At 47.1% G+C, this 21574-nt stretch overlaps 1 protein-coding gene across 1 annotated transcript in view; it reads left to right on the top strand.

The window, feature by feature from the left end:
* Positions 1–21574, top strand: part of DNER (delta/notch like EGF repeat containing) — a 493185-nt gene that overhangs the window by 264491 nt on the left and 207120 nt on the right. Inside the window, exon 3 of the mRNA XM_063915606.1 lies at positions 1758–1852. Within this exon, the coding sequence (XP_063771676.1) occupies positions 1758–1852 (95 nt within the window). The remainder of the gene's footprint in view (positions 1–1757; positions 1853–21574) is intronic.

The following is a 21574-nucleotide window of genomic DNA, read 5'->3' as shown; positions in this document are numbered from 1 at the left end:
AATCTGGAATGTCTTCATATGGGCACTTGCTCCAGAACTCCTTTTATCTTGCTAATGCCCTCATTTAGCGTTAGATGCAAATTCAATGACAGGTGCACAAAACTATTCAAAAACGGTCAGAAATGCTTGTTTTTCGATTATCTGATCAGTCGACCTCGAAGGAAAATATAATCCAATCCAAAAGGTCCCGATATCATGCAGTGTGTGGACATTTTCGATAATCTGCCCATATTTCCTATGGTTTATCCTGATTACCTCATCCCCCTTGTGGACGGACATATGCAAAATCAGTATGATGTGATAGAAAATCACAAACGCAGATATCGGTACCTTCCAGTGGCAGAAAAAATTGGCCCGTTTGTCGATTGAACTAAACAAATTGCATAGTTTCTACCTAACTTTAGAGTTCACCTAGAACCATACTTGCTTAATCTTCCTGAAGTAGCGGGAGACAGGGAATTCTCCTGCTTCCCCGGAAGAGTAGGTGGTTCTTCTGCACCCACCTGCTTCCTAGTGAAGCGGGCAAGATTAAGAGCAGTATCGGCTGCTGCCCCTGTGCAGCCAGCGCTGTCCAAAGTGTGCAGGGGGGAGCTGGCCTGGACATTTGAAGGGAATTTTGTAGAATTCGCATATTCTTCCCATGCATCCATGAGTTTCTTCCCACAATCAAAAAATATACTCTAGTATGTAAATTAACTACCAACATAAAATTAACCCTAGTGTGTGTGCAGGTGGTAGGGAGTCACTGGCTATATATAAGGTGTGCGGTGCACTTGGCCCCTGGGTCCAGGGGGGCCCACACACCGCACACCCTGCACCCATTTAACTATACTCACCTTTCTGACGGCACGGCACTGGCAAAAATCACTTGGAAAATGGCGGCTGCCAGAGCCTACTGCACTTGCAGAGAAGAGGGGGCCCAATCAGAGACTGTACACAGGCACCCTCCTCTCCTAAAGTGCCTGTGTAGGGAGTCATTGGTGTATTTGTAAAAGGTGCAGGATGTGCAGTGCACATGGGTCCTCGTGTTCTAGGGGGGCCCACCCAGCAGCAGAAATCACCAGGAAAATGGCATAGTGGATGTTATCCCAGTGATTTGTGCATGCGCAGTCACCGGCACATGGACCATGTTGCCGGAGACCTGTGTATTTGCAGTAGATTCTGCCACAAAGCCTACTGCACTGCCAGAAAGAAGGGGGTTCGCACAGACTGCAGATGGGCAGTCTCTCTTAAACCACCACTGAAGGGAGTATTGATTGCAAGCTCCACTGGGGCAGGGACTGATGTGAAAGGGGAAATATTCTCTGTAAAGCGCTGCTATATAGAAATAACTGTTACTAAATAATGTCTATAAATCTTGGCATGCTGGAGAACCACGTTTCTGTTGTCTTATATATTGGGGATAATTCAGTTCTCTACAAAATGCGGCTGTGCACACCATGGTGATGTACCGTCGCTCCTTTTTCCTTGTACCCCCATAGAGGTGTGCAGGAAAGCGTCAGAAGATCCATACCTTATCATTAGTGGTAATGCACATCGCGGTGACACATGAGAGAACTGAATTCCCCCCTTAGTATTGTAATGTGTGGAAGAAGAGGGAAGAGTTAGAAGTTGCATTTTGTGATAGCTACACTTTGACACTGTGCAACTCTTCAGATATTTCCACCTGTCTACGATCCTTGGTGCAGCAGTACAGAAATACAGCCACTGCATCTTAAATAATCTCCTCTGTTTTTATCTTTTTTTTGTCATTTCAGATAATTCCAGATGTTGCCTGTGGAAATGCCAGTTCTAACACTTCCTCTGGAGGGCGACTGGTGACTTTCGAATCACCAGAGAACACATCCGTGAAGTAAGACTTTCTGGATCTACCACATTTGTGAATGAAGTGTGGTTATACACTTTGGGACTCATTAGGGCTAAGGGGGACATTTACTAAACAGTGATAAGAGTGGAGAAGTGAGCCAGTGGAGAAGTGGCCCCATCAACCAATCAGCAGCTCTGTATCATTTAATAGTATACAAATTATAGATGTTACTACAGTGCTGATTGGTTGCCATGGGCACTTCTCCACTGGTTCACTTCTCTGCTCTTATCACTGCTTAGTAAATGTCCCCCTTAGTGTGGTGTACGTTTGTGTAAGTACTACGAATGTGCTGCAGAAATGTATCCATATCTAGATGGCACCTGAATGAGTGGCCATGGGCTCTTCTCACTGAACTATATAACACAGTGACTTTGGCTGTGCAACTTTGCAGTATCAACAAGGTTGGGGCTCACCAAAGTGATTGAGGCTCATTGGTTTCTGACTTCACCTCCAGAGGTCCCAGTTGGCTTTGGCTGCCATTGCTATACCATTGCTAAATCAATTTAGCATTCAACAAAAATATAGAAATGATCCATGACTGCAGCAGAATTGGGGGGTTGCTGTAGTGGTGTATGACATTCACAGCTGATTGGCCAGAGCTTTGCAAGCAATTTGCCATTCCATTATTACCATTTGTGGTGTGGAAAGTATTCATTCCTGAGTAAATGGATTGTACACTATTATCTGGATCCTTATATCATATTCCCTTGCTTTTTTTTTTTCTATTTCCCTATCAGTTCATCATTGTTTCACTTAGATGTATTGGTTAGTACAGTATTTCAACTTTATTGGGGTACAGGCCGGGTACACCTCCCCTCCCCCCCCCCCTCCCAGTGCTGGAATCTCCCAGAGCATACATTATGCATACGTTACATTATACTGCACAGGACTATGGTGTATTTTCTACAGTGTATTGCTGTTTTCTCTGACGTCCTAGTGGATGCTGGGAACTCCGTAAGGACCATGGGGAATAGCGGGCTCCGAATGAGGCTGGGCACTCTAGAAAGATTTATGACTACCTGGTGTGCACTGGCTCCTCCCACTATGACCCTCCTCCAAGCCTCAGTTAGATTTTGTGCCCGGCCGAGGTTGGATGCACACTAGGGGCTCTCCTGAGCCTTTAGAAAGAAAGTATAGAAATTAGGTTTTTTATTTTCAGTGAGACCTGCTGGCAACAGGCTCACTGCAGCGAGGGACTAAGGGGAGAAGAAGCGAACCTGCCTGCTTGCAGCCAGCTTGGGCTTCTTAGGCTACTGGACACCATTAGCTCCAGAGGGATCGACCGCAGGCCCAGCCTTGGTGTTCGGTCCCGGAGCCGCGCCGCCGTCCCCCTTACAGAGCCAGAAGCAAGAAGAGGTCCGGAAAATCGGCGGCAGAAGACATCAGTCTTCACCAAGGTAGCGCACAGCACTGCAGCTGTGCGCCATTGCTCCTCACACACACTTCACACTCCGGTCACTAAGGGTGCAGGGCGCTGGGGGGGGGGGCGCCCTGAGAAGCAATAATAACACCTTGGCTGGCAAAAATACCACAATATATAGCCCCAGAGGCTATATATGTGGAAAATACCCCTGCCAGAATATAGGAAAAAGCGGGAGAATAGTCCGCGGAAAAGGGGCGGAGCTATCTCCCTCAGCACACTGGCGCCATTTCTCCTTCACAGATCCGCTGGAATGAAGCTCCCTGGCTCTCCCCTGCAGTCTACACTACAGAAAAGGGTAAAAAAGAGAGGGGGGGCACTAAATTTAGGCGCAGTATACATTTATATAGAAAAAGCAGCTATAGGGGACATAACTCAGTTAGTCCCTGCAGTATATAGCGCTCTGGTGTGTGCTGGCATACTCTCACTCTGTTCCCCCAAAGGGCTTTTGTGGGTCCTGTCCTCTGTTGGAGCATTCCCTGTGTGTGTGCGGTGTGTCGGTACGGCTGTGTCGACATGTTTGATGAGGATAATGATGTGGAGACGGAGCAGATGCCTTTAGAAGGGATGTCACCCCCTGCGGGGCAGACACCTGAGTGGTTGAGCTTATGGAAAGAAATGAGTGCACGTATAGACTCCTTACATAAGAAATTTGACGACATGCCAAATGTGGGACAGCCGACTTCTCAGCTCGTGCCTGTCCAGGCGTCTCACAGGTCATCAGGGGCTCTAAAACGCCCGCTACCTCAGACCACAGACCCAGATGTCGACACTGATACTGACACCAGTGTCGACGACGATGAGTCTAACCTGATGCCCACTAAGGCCATTCACTGCATGATTGAGGCAATGAAAGAGGTGTTACACATTTCTGATATAAATACAGGTACCACTAAAAAGGGTATTATGTTTGGGGAGAAAAAACTACCTGTAGTTTTCCCCCATCAGATGAATTAAATGAAGTGTGTGAAGAAGCGTGGGCTTTCCCTGATAAAAAATTGGTAATTCCTAAGAAGGTACTAATGGCGTTCCCTTTCCCGCCAGAGGATAGGTCACGTTGGGAAACACCTCCTAGGGTGGATAAAGCGCTGACACGTTTGTCTAAAAAGGTGGCACTACCGTCTCCGGATACGGCCGCCCTCAAGGAACCTGCTGATAGAAAGCAGGAGGCGATCCTGAAGTCTGTATACACACACTCAGGCATTATACTTAGGCCAGCTATTGCATCAGCATGGATGTGCAGTGCTGCCGCTGCGTGGTCAGATAAACTGTCAGAAAATATTGACACATTAGACAGGGACACGATCCTGCTAACCATAGACCATATCAAAGACTCAGTCTTATATATGAGAGATGCACAGAGGGAAATCTGCCGGCTGGCATCTAAAGTAAGTGCATTGTCCATTTCTGCTAGGAGAGGCTTATGGACTCGCCAGTGGACAGGAGATGCAGATTCTAAAAGGCACATGGAAGTTTTGCCATATAAGGGTGAGGAATTATTTGGGGATGGTCTCTCGGACCTAGTTTCCACAGCAACGTCTGGGAAGTCAGCATTTTTACCCCATGTCCCCTCACAGCCTAAGAAGGCGCCGTTTTATCAGGTTCAGTCCTTTCGGACCCAGAAAAACAAGCGTGGAAAAGGCGGGTCTTTTCTGTCCAGAGGCAGAGGTAGGGGAAAAAGGCTGCAACAAACAGCAGGTTCCCAGGAGCAAAAGTCCTCCCCCGCTTCTCCTTCCAAGTCCGCCGCATGACGGTGGGGCTCCACAGGCGGAGCCAGGTACGGTGGGGGGCCGCCTCAAGAATTTCAGCGATCAGTGGGCTCGCTCACAGGTGGATCCCTGGATCCTTCAAATAGTATCTCAGGGGTACAAACTGGAATTCGAGGCGTCTCCACCCCACCGGTTCCTAAAATCTGCCGATTGCTCCCTCAGACAGGGAGGCGGTGCTAGCGGCAATTCACAAGCTGTATTCCCAGCAGGTGATAATCAAGGTACCCCTACTTCAACAAGGCCGGGGTTACTATTCCACACTATTTGTGGTGCCGAAACCGGACGGTTCGGTGAGACCCATTTTAAATTTGAAATCCTTGAACACATACATAAAAAAATTCAAGTTCAAGATGGAATCGCTCAGGGCGGTTATTGCAAGCCTGGACGAGGGGGATTACATGGTATCCCTGGACATCAAGGATGCTTACTTGCATGTCCCCATTTACCATCCTCACCAGGAGTACCTCAGATTTGTGGTACAGGATTGCCATTACCAATTCCAGACGCTGCCGTTTGGACTGTCCACGGCACCGAGGGTATTTACCAAGGTTATGGCGGAAATGATGATACTCCTTCGAAAAAAGGGAGTTTTAATTATCCCGTACTTGGACGATCTCCTAATAAAGGCGAGGTCCAAGGAACAGTTGTTGGTGGGAGTAGCACTATCTCAGGAAGTGCTGCACCAGCACGGCTGGATTCTGAATATCCCAAAGTCACAGCTGGTTCCGACGACACGGCTACTGTTCCTGGGTATGATTCTGGATACAGTCCAGAAAAAAGTGTTTCTCCCGGAGGAGAAAACCAGGGAGTTGTCATCTCTAGTCAGAGACCTCCTGAAACCAAAACAGGTATCAGTGCATCACTGCACGCGGGTCCTGGGAAAGATGGTAGCTTCTTACGAAGCAATTCCCTTCGGCAGGTTCCATGCCAGAATCTTTCAGTGGGACCTGTTGGACCAATGGTCCGGATCGCATCTTCAGATGCATCGCTTAATAACCCTGTCTCCAAGAACCAGGGTGTCTCTACTGTGGTGGCTGCAGAGTGCCCATCTTCTAGAGGGCCGCAGGTTCGGCATACAGGACTGGGTCCTGGTGACCACGGATGCCAGCCTTCGAGGCTGGGGGGCAGTCACACAGGGAAGAAACTTCCAAGGACTATGGTCGAGTCAGGAGACTTCCCTTCACATAAATATTCTGGAACTAAGGGCCATTTACAATGCCCTAAGTCAAGCAAAATCCCTGCTCCTACACCAGCCGGTGCTGATCCAGTCAGACAACATCACGGCAGTCGCCCATGTAAATCGACAGGGAGGCACAAGAAGCAGGATGGCGATGGCAGAAGCCACAAGAATTCTCCGATGGGCGGAGAATCATGTACTAGCACTGTCAGCAGTGTTCATTCCGGGAGTGGACAACTGGGAAGCAGACTTCCTCAGCAGACACGACCTCCACCCGGGAGAGTGGGGACTTCATCCAGAAGTTTTCCAGATGCTGGTAAACCGTTGGGAAAAACCACAGGTGGACATGATGGCGTCTCGCCTCAACAAAAAGTTAAAAAGATATTGCGCCAGGTCAAGGGACCCTCAGGCGATAGCTGTGGACGCTCTAGTGACACCGTGGGTGTACCAGTCGGTTTATGTGTTCCCTCCTCTGCCTCTCATACCAAAGGTATTGAGAATAATAAGAAAGCGAGGAGTAAACACAATTCTCGTGGTTCCGGATTGGCCAAGACGAGCGTGGTACCCGGAACTTCAAGAGATGCTCTCAGAGGACCCGTGGCCTCTACCGCTCAGACAGGACCTGCTACAGCAGGGGCCCTGTCTGTTCCAAGACTTACCGCGGCTGCGTTTGACGGCATGGCGGTTGACCGCCGGATCCTGAAGGAAAAGGGTATTCCGGAAGAAGTCATTCCTACGCTTATTAAAGCCAGGAAAGATGTTACGGCAAAGCATTATCACCGCATATGGCGGAAATATGTTGCATGGTGCGAGGCCAAAAAGGCCCCAACAGAGGAATTTCAACTAGGTCGATTTCTGCATTTCCTGCAAGCAGGAGTGAATATGGGCCTAAAACTAGGCTCCATTAAAGTACAGATCTCGGCTCTGTCGATTTTCTTTCAAAAAGAACTAGCTTCAGTACCTGAAGTTCAGACATTTGTGAAAGGAGTGCTGCATATTCAGCCCCCGTTTGTGCCTCCTGTGGCACCTTGGGATCTCAACGTGGTGTTGAGTTTCTTAAAATCACATTGGTTTGAGCCACTAAAAACCGTGGATCTAAAATATCTCACGTGGAAAGTGGTCAGGTTATTGGCCTTGGCTTCAGCCAGGCGAGTGTCAGAATTGGCGGCTTTATCATGTAAAAGCCCTTATCTGATTTTTCATATGGATAGGGCAGAATTGAGGACTCGTCCCCAGTTTCTCCCTAAGGTGGTGTCAGCGTTTCACCTGAACCAGCCTATTGTGGTGCCTGCGGCTACTAGGGATTTGGAGGACTCCAAGTTGCTAGACGTTGTCAGGGCCCTGAAAATATATGTTTCCAGGACGGCTGGAGTCAGAAAATCTGACTCGCTGTTTATCCTGTATGCACCCAACAAGCTGGGTGCTCCTGCTTCTAAGCAGACTATTGCTCGCTGGATTTGTAGTACAATTCAGCTTGCACATTCTGTGGCAGGCCTGCCACAGCCAAAATCAGTAAATGCCCATTCCACAAGGAAGGTGGGCTCATCTTGGGCGGCTGCCCGAGGGGTCTCGGCTTTACAACTTTGCCGAGCAGCTACTTGGTCAGGGGCAAACACGTTTGCAAAATTCTACAAATTTGATACCCTGGCTGAGGAGGACCTAGAGTTCTCTCATTCGGTGCTGCAGAGTCATCCGCACTCTCCCGCCCGTTTGGGAGCTTTGGTATAATCCGCATGGTCCTTACGGAGTTCCCAGCATCCACTAGGACGTCAGAGAAAATAAGAATTTACTCACCGGTAATTCTATTTCTCGTAGTCCGTAGTGGATGCTGGGCGCCCATCCCAAGTGCGGATTGTCTGCAATACTTGTAAATAGTTATTGCTAACTAAAGGGTTATTGTTTGGAGCCATCTGTTGAGAGGCTCAGTTGTTTTCATACTGTCAAACTGGATATAGTATCACGAGTTATACGGTGTGATTGGTGTGGCTGGTATGAGTCTTACCCGGGATTCAAAATCCTTCCTTATTATGTCAGCTCGTCCGGGCACAGTGTCCTAACTGAGGCTTGGAGGAGGGTCATAGTGGGAGGAGCCAGTGCACACCAGGTAGTCATAAATCTTTCTAGAGTGCCCAGCCTCCTTCGAAGCCCGCTATTCCCCATGGTCCTTACGGAGTTCCCAGCATCCACTACGGACTACGAGAAATAGAATTACCGGTGAGTAAATTCTTATTATTAATCTGGTACATTATCATGATGCACTAGCAGTATTTACGGGATCCAGTCTTTAGGTAGACTGCACTTCGGTCGACACTCATCAGGTTGACATGGTCTATAGGTCAGCATGGTCACTAGGTCGACGTGAGTTTTTCAAAGTTTTTGAACTTTTTAATACTTAACGATCCACGTGGACTGCGATTGGGAATAGTAACCTTTGCCAAGCGCAGCGTATAGCAGAGCGAGGCACCTCGCTCGCCATGCGAGGGGACAAGGTGCACTAATTGGGGTTCCCGGTCACTTTCTGAAGAAAACGACACCAATTTTTTTTAAAAACCCGCACGTCAACCTTTGTCCATGTCGACCTAATTCAGGTGTTGACCTAGTCACTGTCAATCAATCGTAGTCGACCTAATGACTGTGGACCTAGTTACAGTCGACCCTATGATCCACACCCATATTTACTATATTTATTATTTATCAAGGGGCCCAGGCCATGCACTAGTGGTTAGCCAAGCCTCTAAGAATAGGCCCCTACCACTGCATTTCCCCGTTGGGCCCTTCATGCCCCAGCCCAACACTGTCTGTCACTCTATATTCTTGTTTCCTTATTTAGTTTGTGATATTGCTAATATATGCTGAATTTATTTGTGAGGGATAAATTTACTGTATTTACTCAACATGGCTACTGGGTAAGTTAGGTTACCTCAATCATCCTCTCCCCACTTACTGCCTCCACAGAGGCTTAGCCCACACTTGCTTCACCTCTCCCATCCCTCCACCTCTAGTTCGTCCTCTCCAGAGACACTACTGTTGCATGTTTTCCTGCATATGTACAGAGAGCACACATTGTTTTTCCTCTAGAAAGGAAGGTCAGGTAAGAGTTTCTGGAAACATTTCACCCCTCTGAGTTGCTGTAGTTATAAAGAGTTTGAAGAAGAGAAAGGGGAGGCTTCTTCAAAGTGCATGTACTGTATTAATGATTATGGTGGTCATTCCGAGTTGTTCGCTCGTTGCCGATTTTCGCTATGCTGCGATTTGTTGCTGCATGCTCATGGTACGCAGGGCGCATGCGCTTACTTTTTTAACTAAAAACTTAGCAGTTTTGCTGTTGATCCTGCGGCGCTTTTCAGTCGCACTGCTGATTGGTGAGTGATTGACAGGAAAGGGGTGTTTCTGGGTGGTAACTGAGCGTTTTCCGGGAGTGTGCTAAAAAACGCAGGCGTGCCAGGGAAAAACGCGGGAGTGTCTGGAGAAACGGGGGAGTGGCTGGCCGAACACAGGGCGTGTTTGTGACGTCAAACCAGGAACTAAACGGACCGAGCTGATCGCAATCTAGGAGTAGGTCCGGAGCTACTCAGAAACTGCCAGAAAATATTTAGTAGCAATTCTGCTAATCTTTCGTTCGCTATTCTGCTAAGCTAAGATACACTCCCAGAGGGCGGCGGCCTAGCGTGTGCAATGCTGCTAAAAGCAGCTAGCGAGCGAACAACTCGGAATGAGGGCCTATGGGACTAATTCAAGGTTGATTGCAAAACAACATGGGCAAAACCATGTGCACTGCAGGTGGGTCAGATGTAACATGTGCAAAGAGAGTTAGATTTGAGTGGGTTATATTGTTTCTGTGCAAGGTAAATACTGGCTGCTTTATTTTTGGATCACACCCCATCCAAATGTAACTCTCTGCACGTTATATCTGCCCCACCTACAATGCACATGGGCCCTCATTCCGAGTTGATCGCTCAGTTTTTCGGTCGCACTACATATTCGCAAAGTTGCGTTAGTGTAGTAAATTTGCGAACATCCGCCCCCAACGTATTTTTGCACATTCGTACGCAGTATTACACAAAGTGGGCGTACGCCAAATGACATCGCAGTAATGCGAAACCATCGCAGCATTGCGAAGCCTTCGCAAAAACACATATTTCATCGTAAAAATACTAAGTTTTAGTAGATTTACTCATTTTTCCTTAAAATTGCACACTTTTAAGGTAAAACGCAAAATGAAAGTTTTTTTTGCGATTAAGTGAAATTACCCCTTTCATTTTAAAGTACACAAGCCCTTGTCAATTACGAATCCAATTAGTGTAATGATTGATAATGTTCCTAAACAATTAAGTCAGGCCAAAAAACCAGATTAACACTTTGTTGCCATAATTGGCCATCAACATGTAAAAGTGTTTTTAAAAAAAACTATTATATTTTAAAAATTTGTTTATCTTTTTTAAAAGATGTTGTTTGTGAATGAAGGTGTTTACATGTTTATTAACACAATAATCTCCTAACTGATTTTTTAATTGTAAACTTACGTTACATGTGAGTAATGTTTAATTTAAACTATTTCTGCCTGCCATTCTGCTGATCCTTTTTTGCATTAATAAGCACAACACCCGGTTAACTTGAATCATAATTTTTTTATTTTTTATATTTTTTAAAACATTAAAATTTTTGGCAAAAAAACAAAATCATGAAAATTTTTCTAAATCATCCAGACAACTTAAAACACCATGCAGGTGTTGTCGCATTCTGGCAATAATGCCTCCAAAACTTGTTGGATCTCCAACTGCAACATCTGAAATTAAGAAGCAACAGAAACATTAATAACTGAATTACATTACTTATTATCCAAGAAAGGCACAAAGCACACTTAAATGCAGGCATGTCAAAACTGCTGGCCTCCAGCTGTTGTGAAACTACATCTACCAGCATGCCTTTTCCCAGTTTTGTGGTCAGAGAATGCAAAATCTGTGTCAGGGCATGCTGGGATGTGTATTTTTTCTCCAGCATGAGGGCCGCAGTTTGGACAGGCCTGCTTTAATGCCTAAGTGACTACATCATGGCTGCTTTAAGGCTAAATCAGTAGCATAACAACACACAAGGCTGCTCAGCAATGTTTTTTTTTTTTAAACTAGAAAGTGAACCACACCATGTTGTCCATTTTCTACTACGGGAGTTCAATTTAAGATGGGAAGTAGACCATAGCAAACAAACAAATTAAACATGTTATCTTGTAAAAGTGGGCATAACAATTTAATTTCTAATCTTATTGGTTGCTATGGTCAACATCCCATGTTAAAGATAACTACCATCTTAGTAAATGTAACACCATGTTGCCATTCATTCACATCTGGACTGAAGAGAATTAAATTTAAGGAGGTTTGGTCCTGCATGATCACACTGCATATCAACATCTTCAGAAGGACTACATATCCTAGCATGCCCACAATCCATGTAAATCCAGTTTCCGAAATAAGGTAAAACCGGTTTAATTTCTCTAACGTCCTAGTGGATGCTGGGGACTCCGTCAGGACCATGGGGATTAGCGGCTCCGCAGGAGACAGGGCACAAAAATAAAGCTTTAGGATCAGGTGGTGTGCACTGGCTCCTCCCCCTATGACCCTCCTCCAAGCCTCAGTTAGGTTTTTGTGCCCGTCCGAGCAGGGTGCAATCTAGGTGGCTCTCCTAAAGAGCTGCTTAGAAAAAGTTTTTAGGTTTTTTATTTTCAGTGAGTCCTGCTGGCAACAGGCTCACTGCATCGAGGGACTTAGGGGAGAGAAGTCAACTCACCTGCGTGCAGGATGGATTGGCTTCTTAGGCTACTGGACACCATTAGCTCCAGAGGGATCGAACACAGGCCCAGCCATGGAGTCCGGTCCCGGAGCCGCGCCGCCGACCCCCCTTGCAGATGCCGAAGATGGAAGAGGTCCAGAAGCAGGCGGCAGAAGACTTTTCAGTCTTCCTGAGGTAGCGCACAGCACTGCAGCTGTGCGCCATTGTTGTCAGCACACTTCACACAGCGGTCACGGAGGGTGCAGGGCGCTGGGGGGGCGCCCTGGGCAGCAATGTATAATACCTTTTTCTCTATCGTCCTAGTGGATGCTGGGGTTCCTGAAAGGACCATGGGGAATAGCGGCTCCGCAGGAGACAGGGCACAAAAAGTAAAGCTTTTCCAGATCAGGTGGTGTGCACTGGCTCCTCCCCCTATGACCCTCCTCCAGACTCCAGTTAGATTTTTGTGCCCGGACGAGAAGGGTGCAATCTAGGTGGCTCTCCTAAAGAGCTGCTTAGAAAAAGTTTAGCTTAGGTTTTTTATTTTACAGTGAGTCCTGCTGGCAACAGGATCACTGCAACGAGGGACTGAGGGGAGAAGAAGTGAACTCACCTGCGTGCAGGATGGATTGGCTTCTTGGCTACTGGACATCAGCTCCAGAGGGACGATCACAGGTACAGCCTGGATGGTCACCGGAGCCGCGCCGCCGGCCCCCTTGCAGATGCTGAAGTCAGAAGAGGTCCAGAATCGGCGGCTGAAGACTCCTGCAGTCTTCTAAAGGTAGCGCACAGCACTGCAGCTGTGCGCCATTTTCCTCTCAGCACACTTCACACGCAGTCACTGAGGGTGCAGGGCGCTGGGGGGGGGGCGCCCTGGGAGGCAAATGTAACCTATATAAAGGCTAAAAATACCTCACATATAGCCCCCAGAGGCTATATGGAGATATTTAACCCCTGCCTGGATTCACTAAATAGCGGGAGACGAGCCCGCCGGAAAAGGGGCGGGGCCTATCTCCTCAGCACACGGCGCCATTTCCTCACACAGCTCCGCTGGTCAGGACGGCTCCCAGGTCTCTCCCCTGCACTGCACTACAGAAACAGGGTAAAACAGAGAGGGGGGGCAAATTTATGGCGATATTTTGATTTATATAAAGCAGCTATAAGGGAGCACTTATTATAAGGCTATCCCTGTTATATATAGCGCTTTTGGTGTGTGCTGGCAAACTCTCCCTCTGTCTCCCCAAAGGGCTAGTGGGTCCTGTCTTCGTTAGGAGCATTCCCTGTGTGTCTGCTGTGTGTCGGTACGTGTGTGTCGACATGTATGAGGACGATATTGGTGTGGAGGCGGAGCAATTGCCAAATATGAGGATGTCACCCCCTAGGGAGTCGACACCAGAATGGATGCCTTTATTTATGGAACTACGGGATAGTGTCAACACGCTAAAGCAGTCGTTTGACGACATGAGACGGCCGGACAATCAATTAGTGCCTGTCCAGGCGACTCAAACACCGTCAGGGGCTGTGAACCGCCCTTTGCCTCATTCGGTCGACACAGACCCAGACACAGGCACTGACTCCAGTGGTGACGGTGACGAATCAACCGTATTTTCCAGTAGGGCCACACGTTATATGATTTTGGCAATGAAGGAGGCGTTACATTTAGCTGATACTGCAGGTACCACTAAACAGGGTATTATGTGGGGTGTGAAAAAACTACCTATAGTTTTTCCTGAATCAGAAGAATTAAATGACGTGTGTAATGAAGCGTGGGTTGCCCCTGATAAAAAGCTGATAATTTCAAAGAAATTATTGGCATTATACCCTTTCCCGCCAGAGGTTAGGGAGCGCTGGGAAACACCTCCTAGGGTGGACAAGGCGCTAACACGCTTATCTAAACAAGTGGCGTTACCCTCTCCTGAGACGGCCGCACTTAAAGATCCATCAGATAGGATGGAAAATATCCAAAAAAGTATATACACACATGCAGGTGTTATACTACGACCAGCTATAGCGACTGCCTGGATGTGCAGTGCTGGGGTAGTTTGGTCAGAGTCCCTGATTGAAAATATTGATACCCTGGACAGGGACAATATTTTACTGTCGTTAGAACAAATAAAGGATGCATTTCTTTATATGCGTGATGCACAGAGGGATATCTGCACACTGGCATCACGGGTAAGTGCTATGTCCATTTCGGCCAGAAGAGCTTTATGGACGCGACAGTGGACAGGCGATGCGGATTCAAAACGACATATGGAAGTTTTGCCGTATAAAGGGGAGGAGTTATTTGGAGTCGGTCTATCAGATTTGGTGGCCACGGCTACAGCCGGGAAATCCACCTTTCTACCTCAAGTCACTCCCCAACAGAAAAAGGCACCGACTTTTCAACCGCAGCCCTTTCGTTCCTTTAAAAATAAGAGAGCAAAGGGCTATTCATATCTGCCACGAGGCAGAGGTCGAGGGAAGAGACAGCAACAGGCAGCTCCTTCCCAGGAACAGAAGCCTTCCCCGGCTTCTACAAAAGCCTCAGCATGACGCTGGGGCTTCTCAAGCGGACTCGGGGACGGTGGGTGGTCGTCTCAAAAATTACAGCGCGCAGTGGGCTCACTCGCAGGTAGATCCCTGGATCCTGCAGATAATATCTCAGGGGTACAGGTTGGAATTAGAGACAGATCCACCTCGCCGTTTCCTGAAGTCTTCTTTACCAACGTCCCCCTCCGAAAGGGAGACGGTTTTGGAAGCCATTCACAAGCTGTACTCTCAGCAGGTGATAGTCAAGGTACCTCTTCTACAACAAGGGAAGGGGTATTATTCCACTCTTTTTGTGGTACCGAAGCCGGATGGCTCGGTAAGGCCTATTCTAAATCTGAAGTCCTTGAACCTGTACATAAAGATGTCCAAGTTCAAGATGGAGTCACTCAGAGCAGTGATAGCGAACCTGGAAGAGGGGGACTTTATGGTATCCTTGGACATCAAGGATGCGTATCTCCACGTTCCAATTTACCCCTCACACCAGGGGTACCTCAGGTTCGTTGTACAAAACTGTCACTATCAGTTTCAGACGCTGCCGTTCGGATTGTCCACGGCACCTCGGGTCTTTACAAAGGTAATGGCCGAGATGATGATTCTTCTTCGAAGAAAAGGCATATTAATTATCCCATACTTGGACGATCTCCTAATAAGGGCAAGGTCCAGAGAACAGCTAGAGATGGGATTAGCACTGTCTCAAGAAGTGCTAAAACAGCACGGGTGGATTCTGAATATTCCAAAATCCCAGTTACAAGAGTCCTGGGAAAAATGGTGGCTTCTTACGAAGCAATTCCATTCGGCAGATTCCACGCAAGAATTTTCCAAAGGGATCTGTTGGACAAATGGTCAGGGTCGCATCTTCAGATGCACCTGCGGATAACCCTGTCTCCAAGGACAAGGGTGTCTCTTCTGTGGTGGTTGCAGAGTGCTCATCTATTGGAGGGCCGCAGATTCGGCATACAGGATTGGATCCTGGTGACCACGGACGCCAGCCTGAGAGGCTGGGGAGCAGTCACACAAGGAAGAAACTTCCAGGGAGTATGGACGAGCCTGGAAACGTCTCTTCACATAAACATTCTGGAACTAAGAGCAATATACAATGCTCTAAGCCAGGCAGAACCTCTGCTTCAGGGAAAACCGGTGTTGATCCAGTCGGACAACATCACGGCAGTCGCCCATGTGAACAGACAGGGCGGCACAAGAAGCAGGAGTGCAATGGCAGAAGCTGCAAGGATTCTTCGCTGGGCAGAGAATCATGTGATAGCACTGTCAGCAGTGTTCATCCCGGGAGTGGACAACTGGGAAGCAGACTTCCTCAGCAGACACGATCTTCACCCGGGAGAGTGGGGACTTCATCCAGAAGTCTTCCACTTGCTGGTAACCCGTTGGGAAAGACCAATGGTGGACATGATGGCGTCTCGCCTCAACAAAAAACTGGACAGGTATTGCGCCAGGTCAAGAGATCCGCAGGCAATAGCTGTGGACGCGCTGGTAACGCCTTGGGTGTACCAGTCGGTGTATGTGTTTCCTCCTCTGCCTCTCATACCAAAAGTATTGAGAATTATACGGCAAAGAGGCGTAAGGACGATACTAGTGGTTCCGGATTGGCCAAGAAGGACTTGGTACCCGGAACTTCAAGAGATGATCACGGAAGATCCGTGGCCTCTACCTCTAAGGAGGGACTTGCTTCAGCAGGGTCCCTGTCTGTTTCAAGACTTACCGCGGCTGCGTTTGACGGCATGGCGGTTGAACGCCGGATCCTAAAGGAAAAAGGCATGCCGGAAGAAGTCATTCCTACTTTGATTAAAGCAAGGAAGGAAGTAACCGTGCAACATTATCACCGAATTTGGCGAAAATATGTTGCGTGGTGCGAAGATCGGAGTGCTCCGACGGAGGAATTTCAACTGGGTCGATTCCTACATTTCCTGCAATCAGGATTGTCTATGGGTCTCAAATTGGGATCTATTAAGGTTCAAATTTCGGCCCTGTCGATTTTCTTTCAAAAAAAATTGGCTTCAGTCCCTGAAGTCCAGACCTTTGTTAAGGGAGTGCTACATATACAGCCTCCTGTGGTGCCTCCAGTGGCACCGTGGGATCTCAATGTGGTTTTGGACTTTCTAAAATCTCATTGGTTTGAACCACTAAAGAAGGTGGATTTGAAATATCTCACATGGAAAGTGACCATGCTTCTAGCCCTGGCTTCGGCCAGGAGAGTGTCAGAACTGGCAGCTTTATCTTACAAAAGCCCATATCTGATTTTCCATTCGGACAGGGCAGAACTGCGGACTCGTCCGCATTTTCTCCCTAAGGTGGTGTCAGCATTTCATCTGAACCAGCCTATTGTAGTGCCTGCGGCTACAAGTGACTTGGAGGACTCCAAGTTACTGGACGTTGTCAGAGCATTAAAAATATATATTGCAAGGACAGCTGGAGTCAGAAAATCTGACTCGTTGTTTATATTGTATGCACCCAACAAGATGGGTGCTCCTGCGTCTAAGCAGACGATTGCTCGTTGGATCTGTAGCACAATCCAACTTGCACATTCTGTGGCAGGCCTGCCACAGCCTAAATCTGTAAAGGCCCACTCCACAAGGAAGGTGGGCTCATCTTGGGCGGCTGCCCGAGGGGTCTCGGCATTACAACTTTGCCGAGCAGCTACGTGGTCAGGGGAGAACACGTTTGTAAAATTTTACAAATTTGATACTCTGGCTAAGGAGGACCTGGAGTTCTCTCATTCGGTGCTGCAGAGTCATCCGCACTCTCCCGCCCGTTTGGGAGCTTTGGTATTATCCCCATGGTCCTTTCAGGAACCCCAGCATCCACTAGGACGATAGAGAAAATAAGATTTTACTTACCGATAAATCTATTTCTCGGAGTCCGTAGTGGATGCTGGGCGCCCATCCCAAGTGCGGATTATCTGCAATAATTGTACATAGTTATTGTTAACTAATTCGGGTTATTGTTGAAGGAAGCCATCTTTCAGAGGCTCCGCTGTTATCATACTGTTAACTGGGTTTAGATCACAAGTTGTACGGTGTGATTGGTGTGGCTGGTATGAGTCTTACCCGGGATTCAAAATCCTCCCTTGATTGTGTACGCTCGTCCGGGCACAGTACCTAACTGGAATCTGGAGGAGGGTCATAGGGGGAGGAGCCAGTGCACACCACCTGATCTGGAAAAGCTTTACTTTTTGTGCCCTGTCTCCTGCGGAGCCGCTATTCCCCATGGTCCTTTCAGGAACCCCAGCATCCACTACGGACTCCGAGAAATAGATTTATCGGTAAGTAAAATCTTATTTTATGGCTAAAAAATACATCACATATAGCCCTTGAGGCTATATGGATGTATTTAACCCCTGCCAGATCTCACAAACTCCGGAGAAGAGCCCGCCGAAATAGGGGGCGGGGCTTATTCTCCTCAGCACACAGCGCCATTTTCCTGCTCAGCTCCGCTGTGAGGAAGGCTCCCAGGACTCTCCCCTGCACTGCACTACAGAAACAGGGTAAAACAGAGAGGGGGGGCACTTTGTTTGGCGATATTACTATATTTAAGCTGCTATAAGGATACAACACTTATATAGGGTTGTTCCCATATATATTATAGCGCTTGGGTGTGTGCTGGCAAACTCTCCCTCTGTCTCCCCAAAGGGCTAGTGGGGTCCTGTCTTCAATAGAGCATTCCCTGTGTGTCTGCTGTGTGTCGGTACGTGTGTGTCGACATGTATGAGGACGATGTTGGTGTGGAGGCAGAGCAATTGCCGGTAATGGTGATGTCACCCCCCAGGGAGTCGACACCGGAATGGATGGCTTTGTTTATGGAATTACGTGATAATGTCAGCACATTACAAAAATCAGTTGACGACATGAGACGGCCGGAAAACCAGTTAGTACCTGCCCAGGCGTCTCAGACACCGTCAGGGGCTGTAAAACGCCCTTTACCTCAGTCGGTCGACACAGACCCAGACACGGACACTGAATCTAGTGTCGATGGTGAAGAAACAAACGTATTTTCCAGTAGGGCCACACGTTATATGATCACGGCAATGAAGGAGGCTTTGCATATCTCTGATACTACAAGTACCACAAAAAGGGGTATTATGTGGGGGGTGAAAAAACTACCTGTAGTTTTTCCTGAATCAGAGGAATTGAATGATGTATGTGATGAAGCGTGGGTTAACCCAGATAGAAAAGTGCTAATTTCAAAAAAGTTATTGGCATTATACCCTTTCCCGCCAGAGGTTAGGGCGCGCTGGGAAACACCCCCTAAGGTGGATAAGGCGCTCACACGCTTATCAAAACAAGTGGCGTTACCGTCTCCTGATACGGCCGCCCTCAAGGATCCAGCTGATAGGAGGCTGGAAACTACCCTAAAAAGTATATACACACATACTGGTGTTATACTGCGACCAGCCATCGCCTCAGCCTGGATGTGCAGTGCTGGGGTGGTCTGGTCGGATTCCCTGACTGAAAATATTGATACCCTGGATAGGGACAGTATTTTACAGACTTTAGAGCAATTAAAGGATGCTTTTCTTTATATGCGAGATGCTCAGAGGGATATTTGCACTCTGGCATCGAGAGTAAGTGCGATATCCATATCTGCCAGAAGAAGTTTATGGACACGACAGTGGTCAGGTGATGCGGATTCCAAACGGCATATGGAAGTATTGCCGTATAAAGGGGAGGAATTATTTGGCGTCGGTCTATCGGATTTGCTGGTGATAAAGCTAAATATTTATCTTATATAAAACCCTTTATGAGGTCTAAGAACACTGTACGCTATTCACGTATGGAGTACCGTAAGGGTACGCTCGTTGCGTAGCAATCGCTTAGCCGTAGTCGAGACGCTCAAGCGTCACGTTCGCTCACGGCCAAGAGATCACAGGCAGGCACGCTATTGGCTGCCGTCTAACGTAATGATTCGCTATAGCGTAGCGGACGCTCGGGACCACGAGGAGATCACCAGCGGCGCTGACGCTCACAATGTTAAACCTTTATATCTAAACCATAAACAGTATATTATGCAGTAAAACCTTAGTGTAGAAATAGGGTGTAGATGCAACCTAGTGTAACCTTATTAACTCAAATGCTGTTCGAGCGTCACCGACGCTCTGAGAATACTTAGCACTATAAGAAATACACAGATACCGTGCTTAGGGTCCAACGCCTAATATATATATATTATGAATGATATACTTGCAAAAGAATTAACACAATACAAGTCATACACTTCAATATAACATAGACTACCTAACCAGATAATTACACATGAAATACAATACAATACTATTACGTTTAAGGGATTACGAGAGAAAGAGGAGAAGAGAGAGAGAGAGAGAGATATGGCCCATAACAACAAGGAAAGACAATATGATTGCGGAGAAACACTTACGCACAAGGGGAAACGATCGCATGCGCCTCTGGACATCCAGCTCCCGATTTTCAGCAATGATAACCGTTGAAGAGTGAGCTGGATGTGATCGGCTTGTCTATTTATGCCCCACACACAATACAATTCAATGGTCCCTACAATCTCATTGTTCATTGGACACAGGAATTCGGCTTCGCACTATAACAAAAGGTCATAGGTTGATTCATACAGGTGGGCTGTGGCTACTTCCAACTGTTCAGGTGGGTGGGATACTGAGTTTCCCGCCGCATGGCTAAGTAAGAGTAAATAATAGTAAATGGACATAAACTTCTTATGTCCATAACTATTCGCACGAGCGATTAATCCGCTCCAAACCAACACCGGAATATTGCTCTTTAAATACTCTTCCGATGGGTACTAAACACCACTGTATGACTCCTGTTAGACCCTTCGTACAATACAAAGAGGGATCCCCCTGTCCAGGAACATGCTATATTAACTAAACTTTCAGAATCTATCAAAGGGACCATGATCTACAAAATACATTATATAGTTAAAATATGTAACGATTGAGTCGCACGCTACGATCACATAAACTCTACCGTAAATACGCATACCGTGCGCCTGCGGGTGCCCGCGACTGTGAGTATGCGCACGCACGGGAGAGCGTACGCATGCGCAGTGCGGACGTGTATGAGGTGCAAATATGGCAGTGTGTATAGAGATATTTTTCTGACTTTGACAGTCCACCCTTTGGCAGTCAACAATAACTGCCACTTTCTAAAACATTTCAAAAAGAGAAAAATATATGTCAGGGGTTAATACATTTCCATGGTTGGGTAAGGGAGGAGAGAGGAGAAGGTGTGAAGAGGGTATGACCTAGTGAGATAGTAGAAGCATGTGTGTATGAATCCATGTTTGGGGGTCATGTATCATCGTGCCGTACATGTTTTAAATCAAGCTTCGAGGTATTGCGAAGTATACATTTGAATTCCTTCTTATCCCGTGGTACGGGTCTGTGGATGGGCTGTCAAACTTTACCGAGCTCTTTTCGGCTTTTGGTTGTAACAAAAATGGGGAGCACATTTTAGTTGATGATACATGAATGGGGGAATATGTGATTGCTGATATCTGTGCCTGTATTCCCTATACTATGTGTGTAATTACCTGAAGGTTGTAGAGATGAAGAAAAGACATAATTACGGTAAATGCAGTGGTATTCTATGTCAGGTAAATGAACATTTGTCGGTTGAAGTCTTGTTCGGTGTCTGTTGAATGCAGTCTTCTTTGTGCTTTTGCCCATAAGGTGCGAGCAAAAGCTTTGTCAATGTCCATAGATTTACAAAAGTGTTGGGCTAGCGTAATTTTAAAATTTCTAGGGAAACTGGGGATCTATGGCAAAGTTCATAAAAAATCTGTGTATCAGGTTGTCAAAACTTCTTCTTTAATCCATCTGTTGTCTGTATATCGGCTCATCAAATTCCTCGTCCAAGTGGGTCTTTTTACCTTGGAGGAAACGGAAAAACAGGTGAAAGAAACGGACCGTAGAAATCGCATTTTCATCACATCATTGTTTCTACATTTGGGTCATAAATCAAATCCATTGGAATTACAGTTTCCTCACTCCTCAGACTCATTACCCTAGTACGACGATTGCACTTCATTAAAGCCTGACCGCA

This window comes from Pseudophryne corroboree, chromosome 4 (assembly GCF_028390025.1).
Source record: "Pseudophryne corroboree isolate aPseCor3 chromosome 4, aPseCor3.hap2, whole genome shotgun sequence".
NCBI lineage: Eukaryota > Metazoa > Chordata > Amphibia > Anura > Myobatrachidae > Pseudophryne > Pseudophryne corroboree.
Note: the sequence above shows the minus strand (reverse complement) of the source record. Positions and strands in the feature narration are given on the sequence as shown.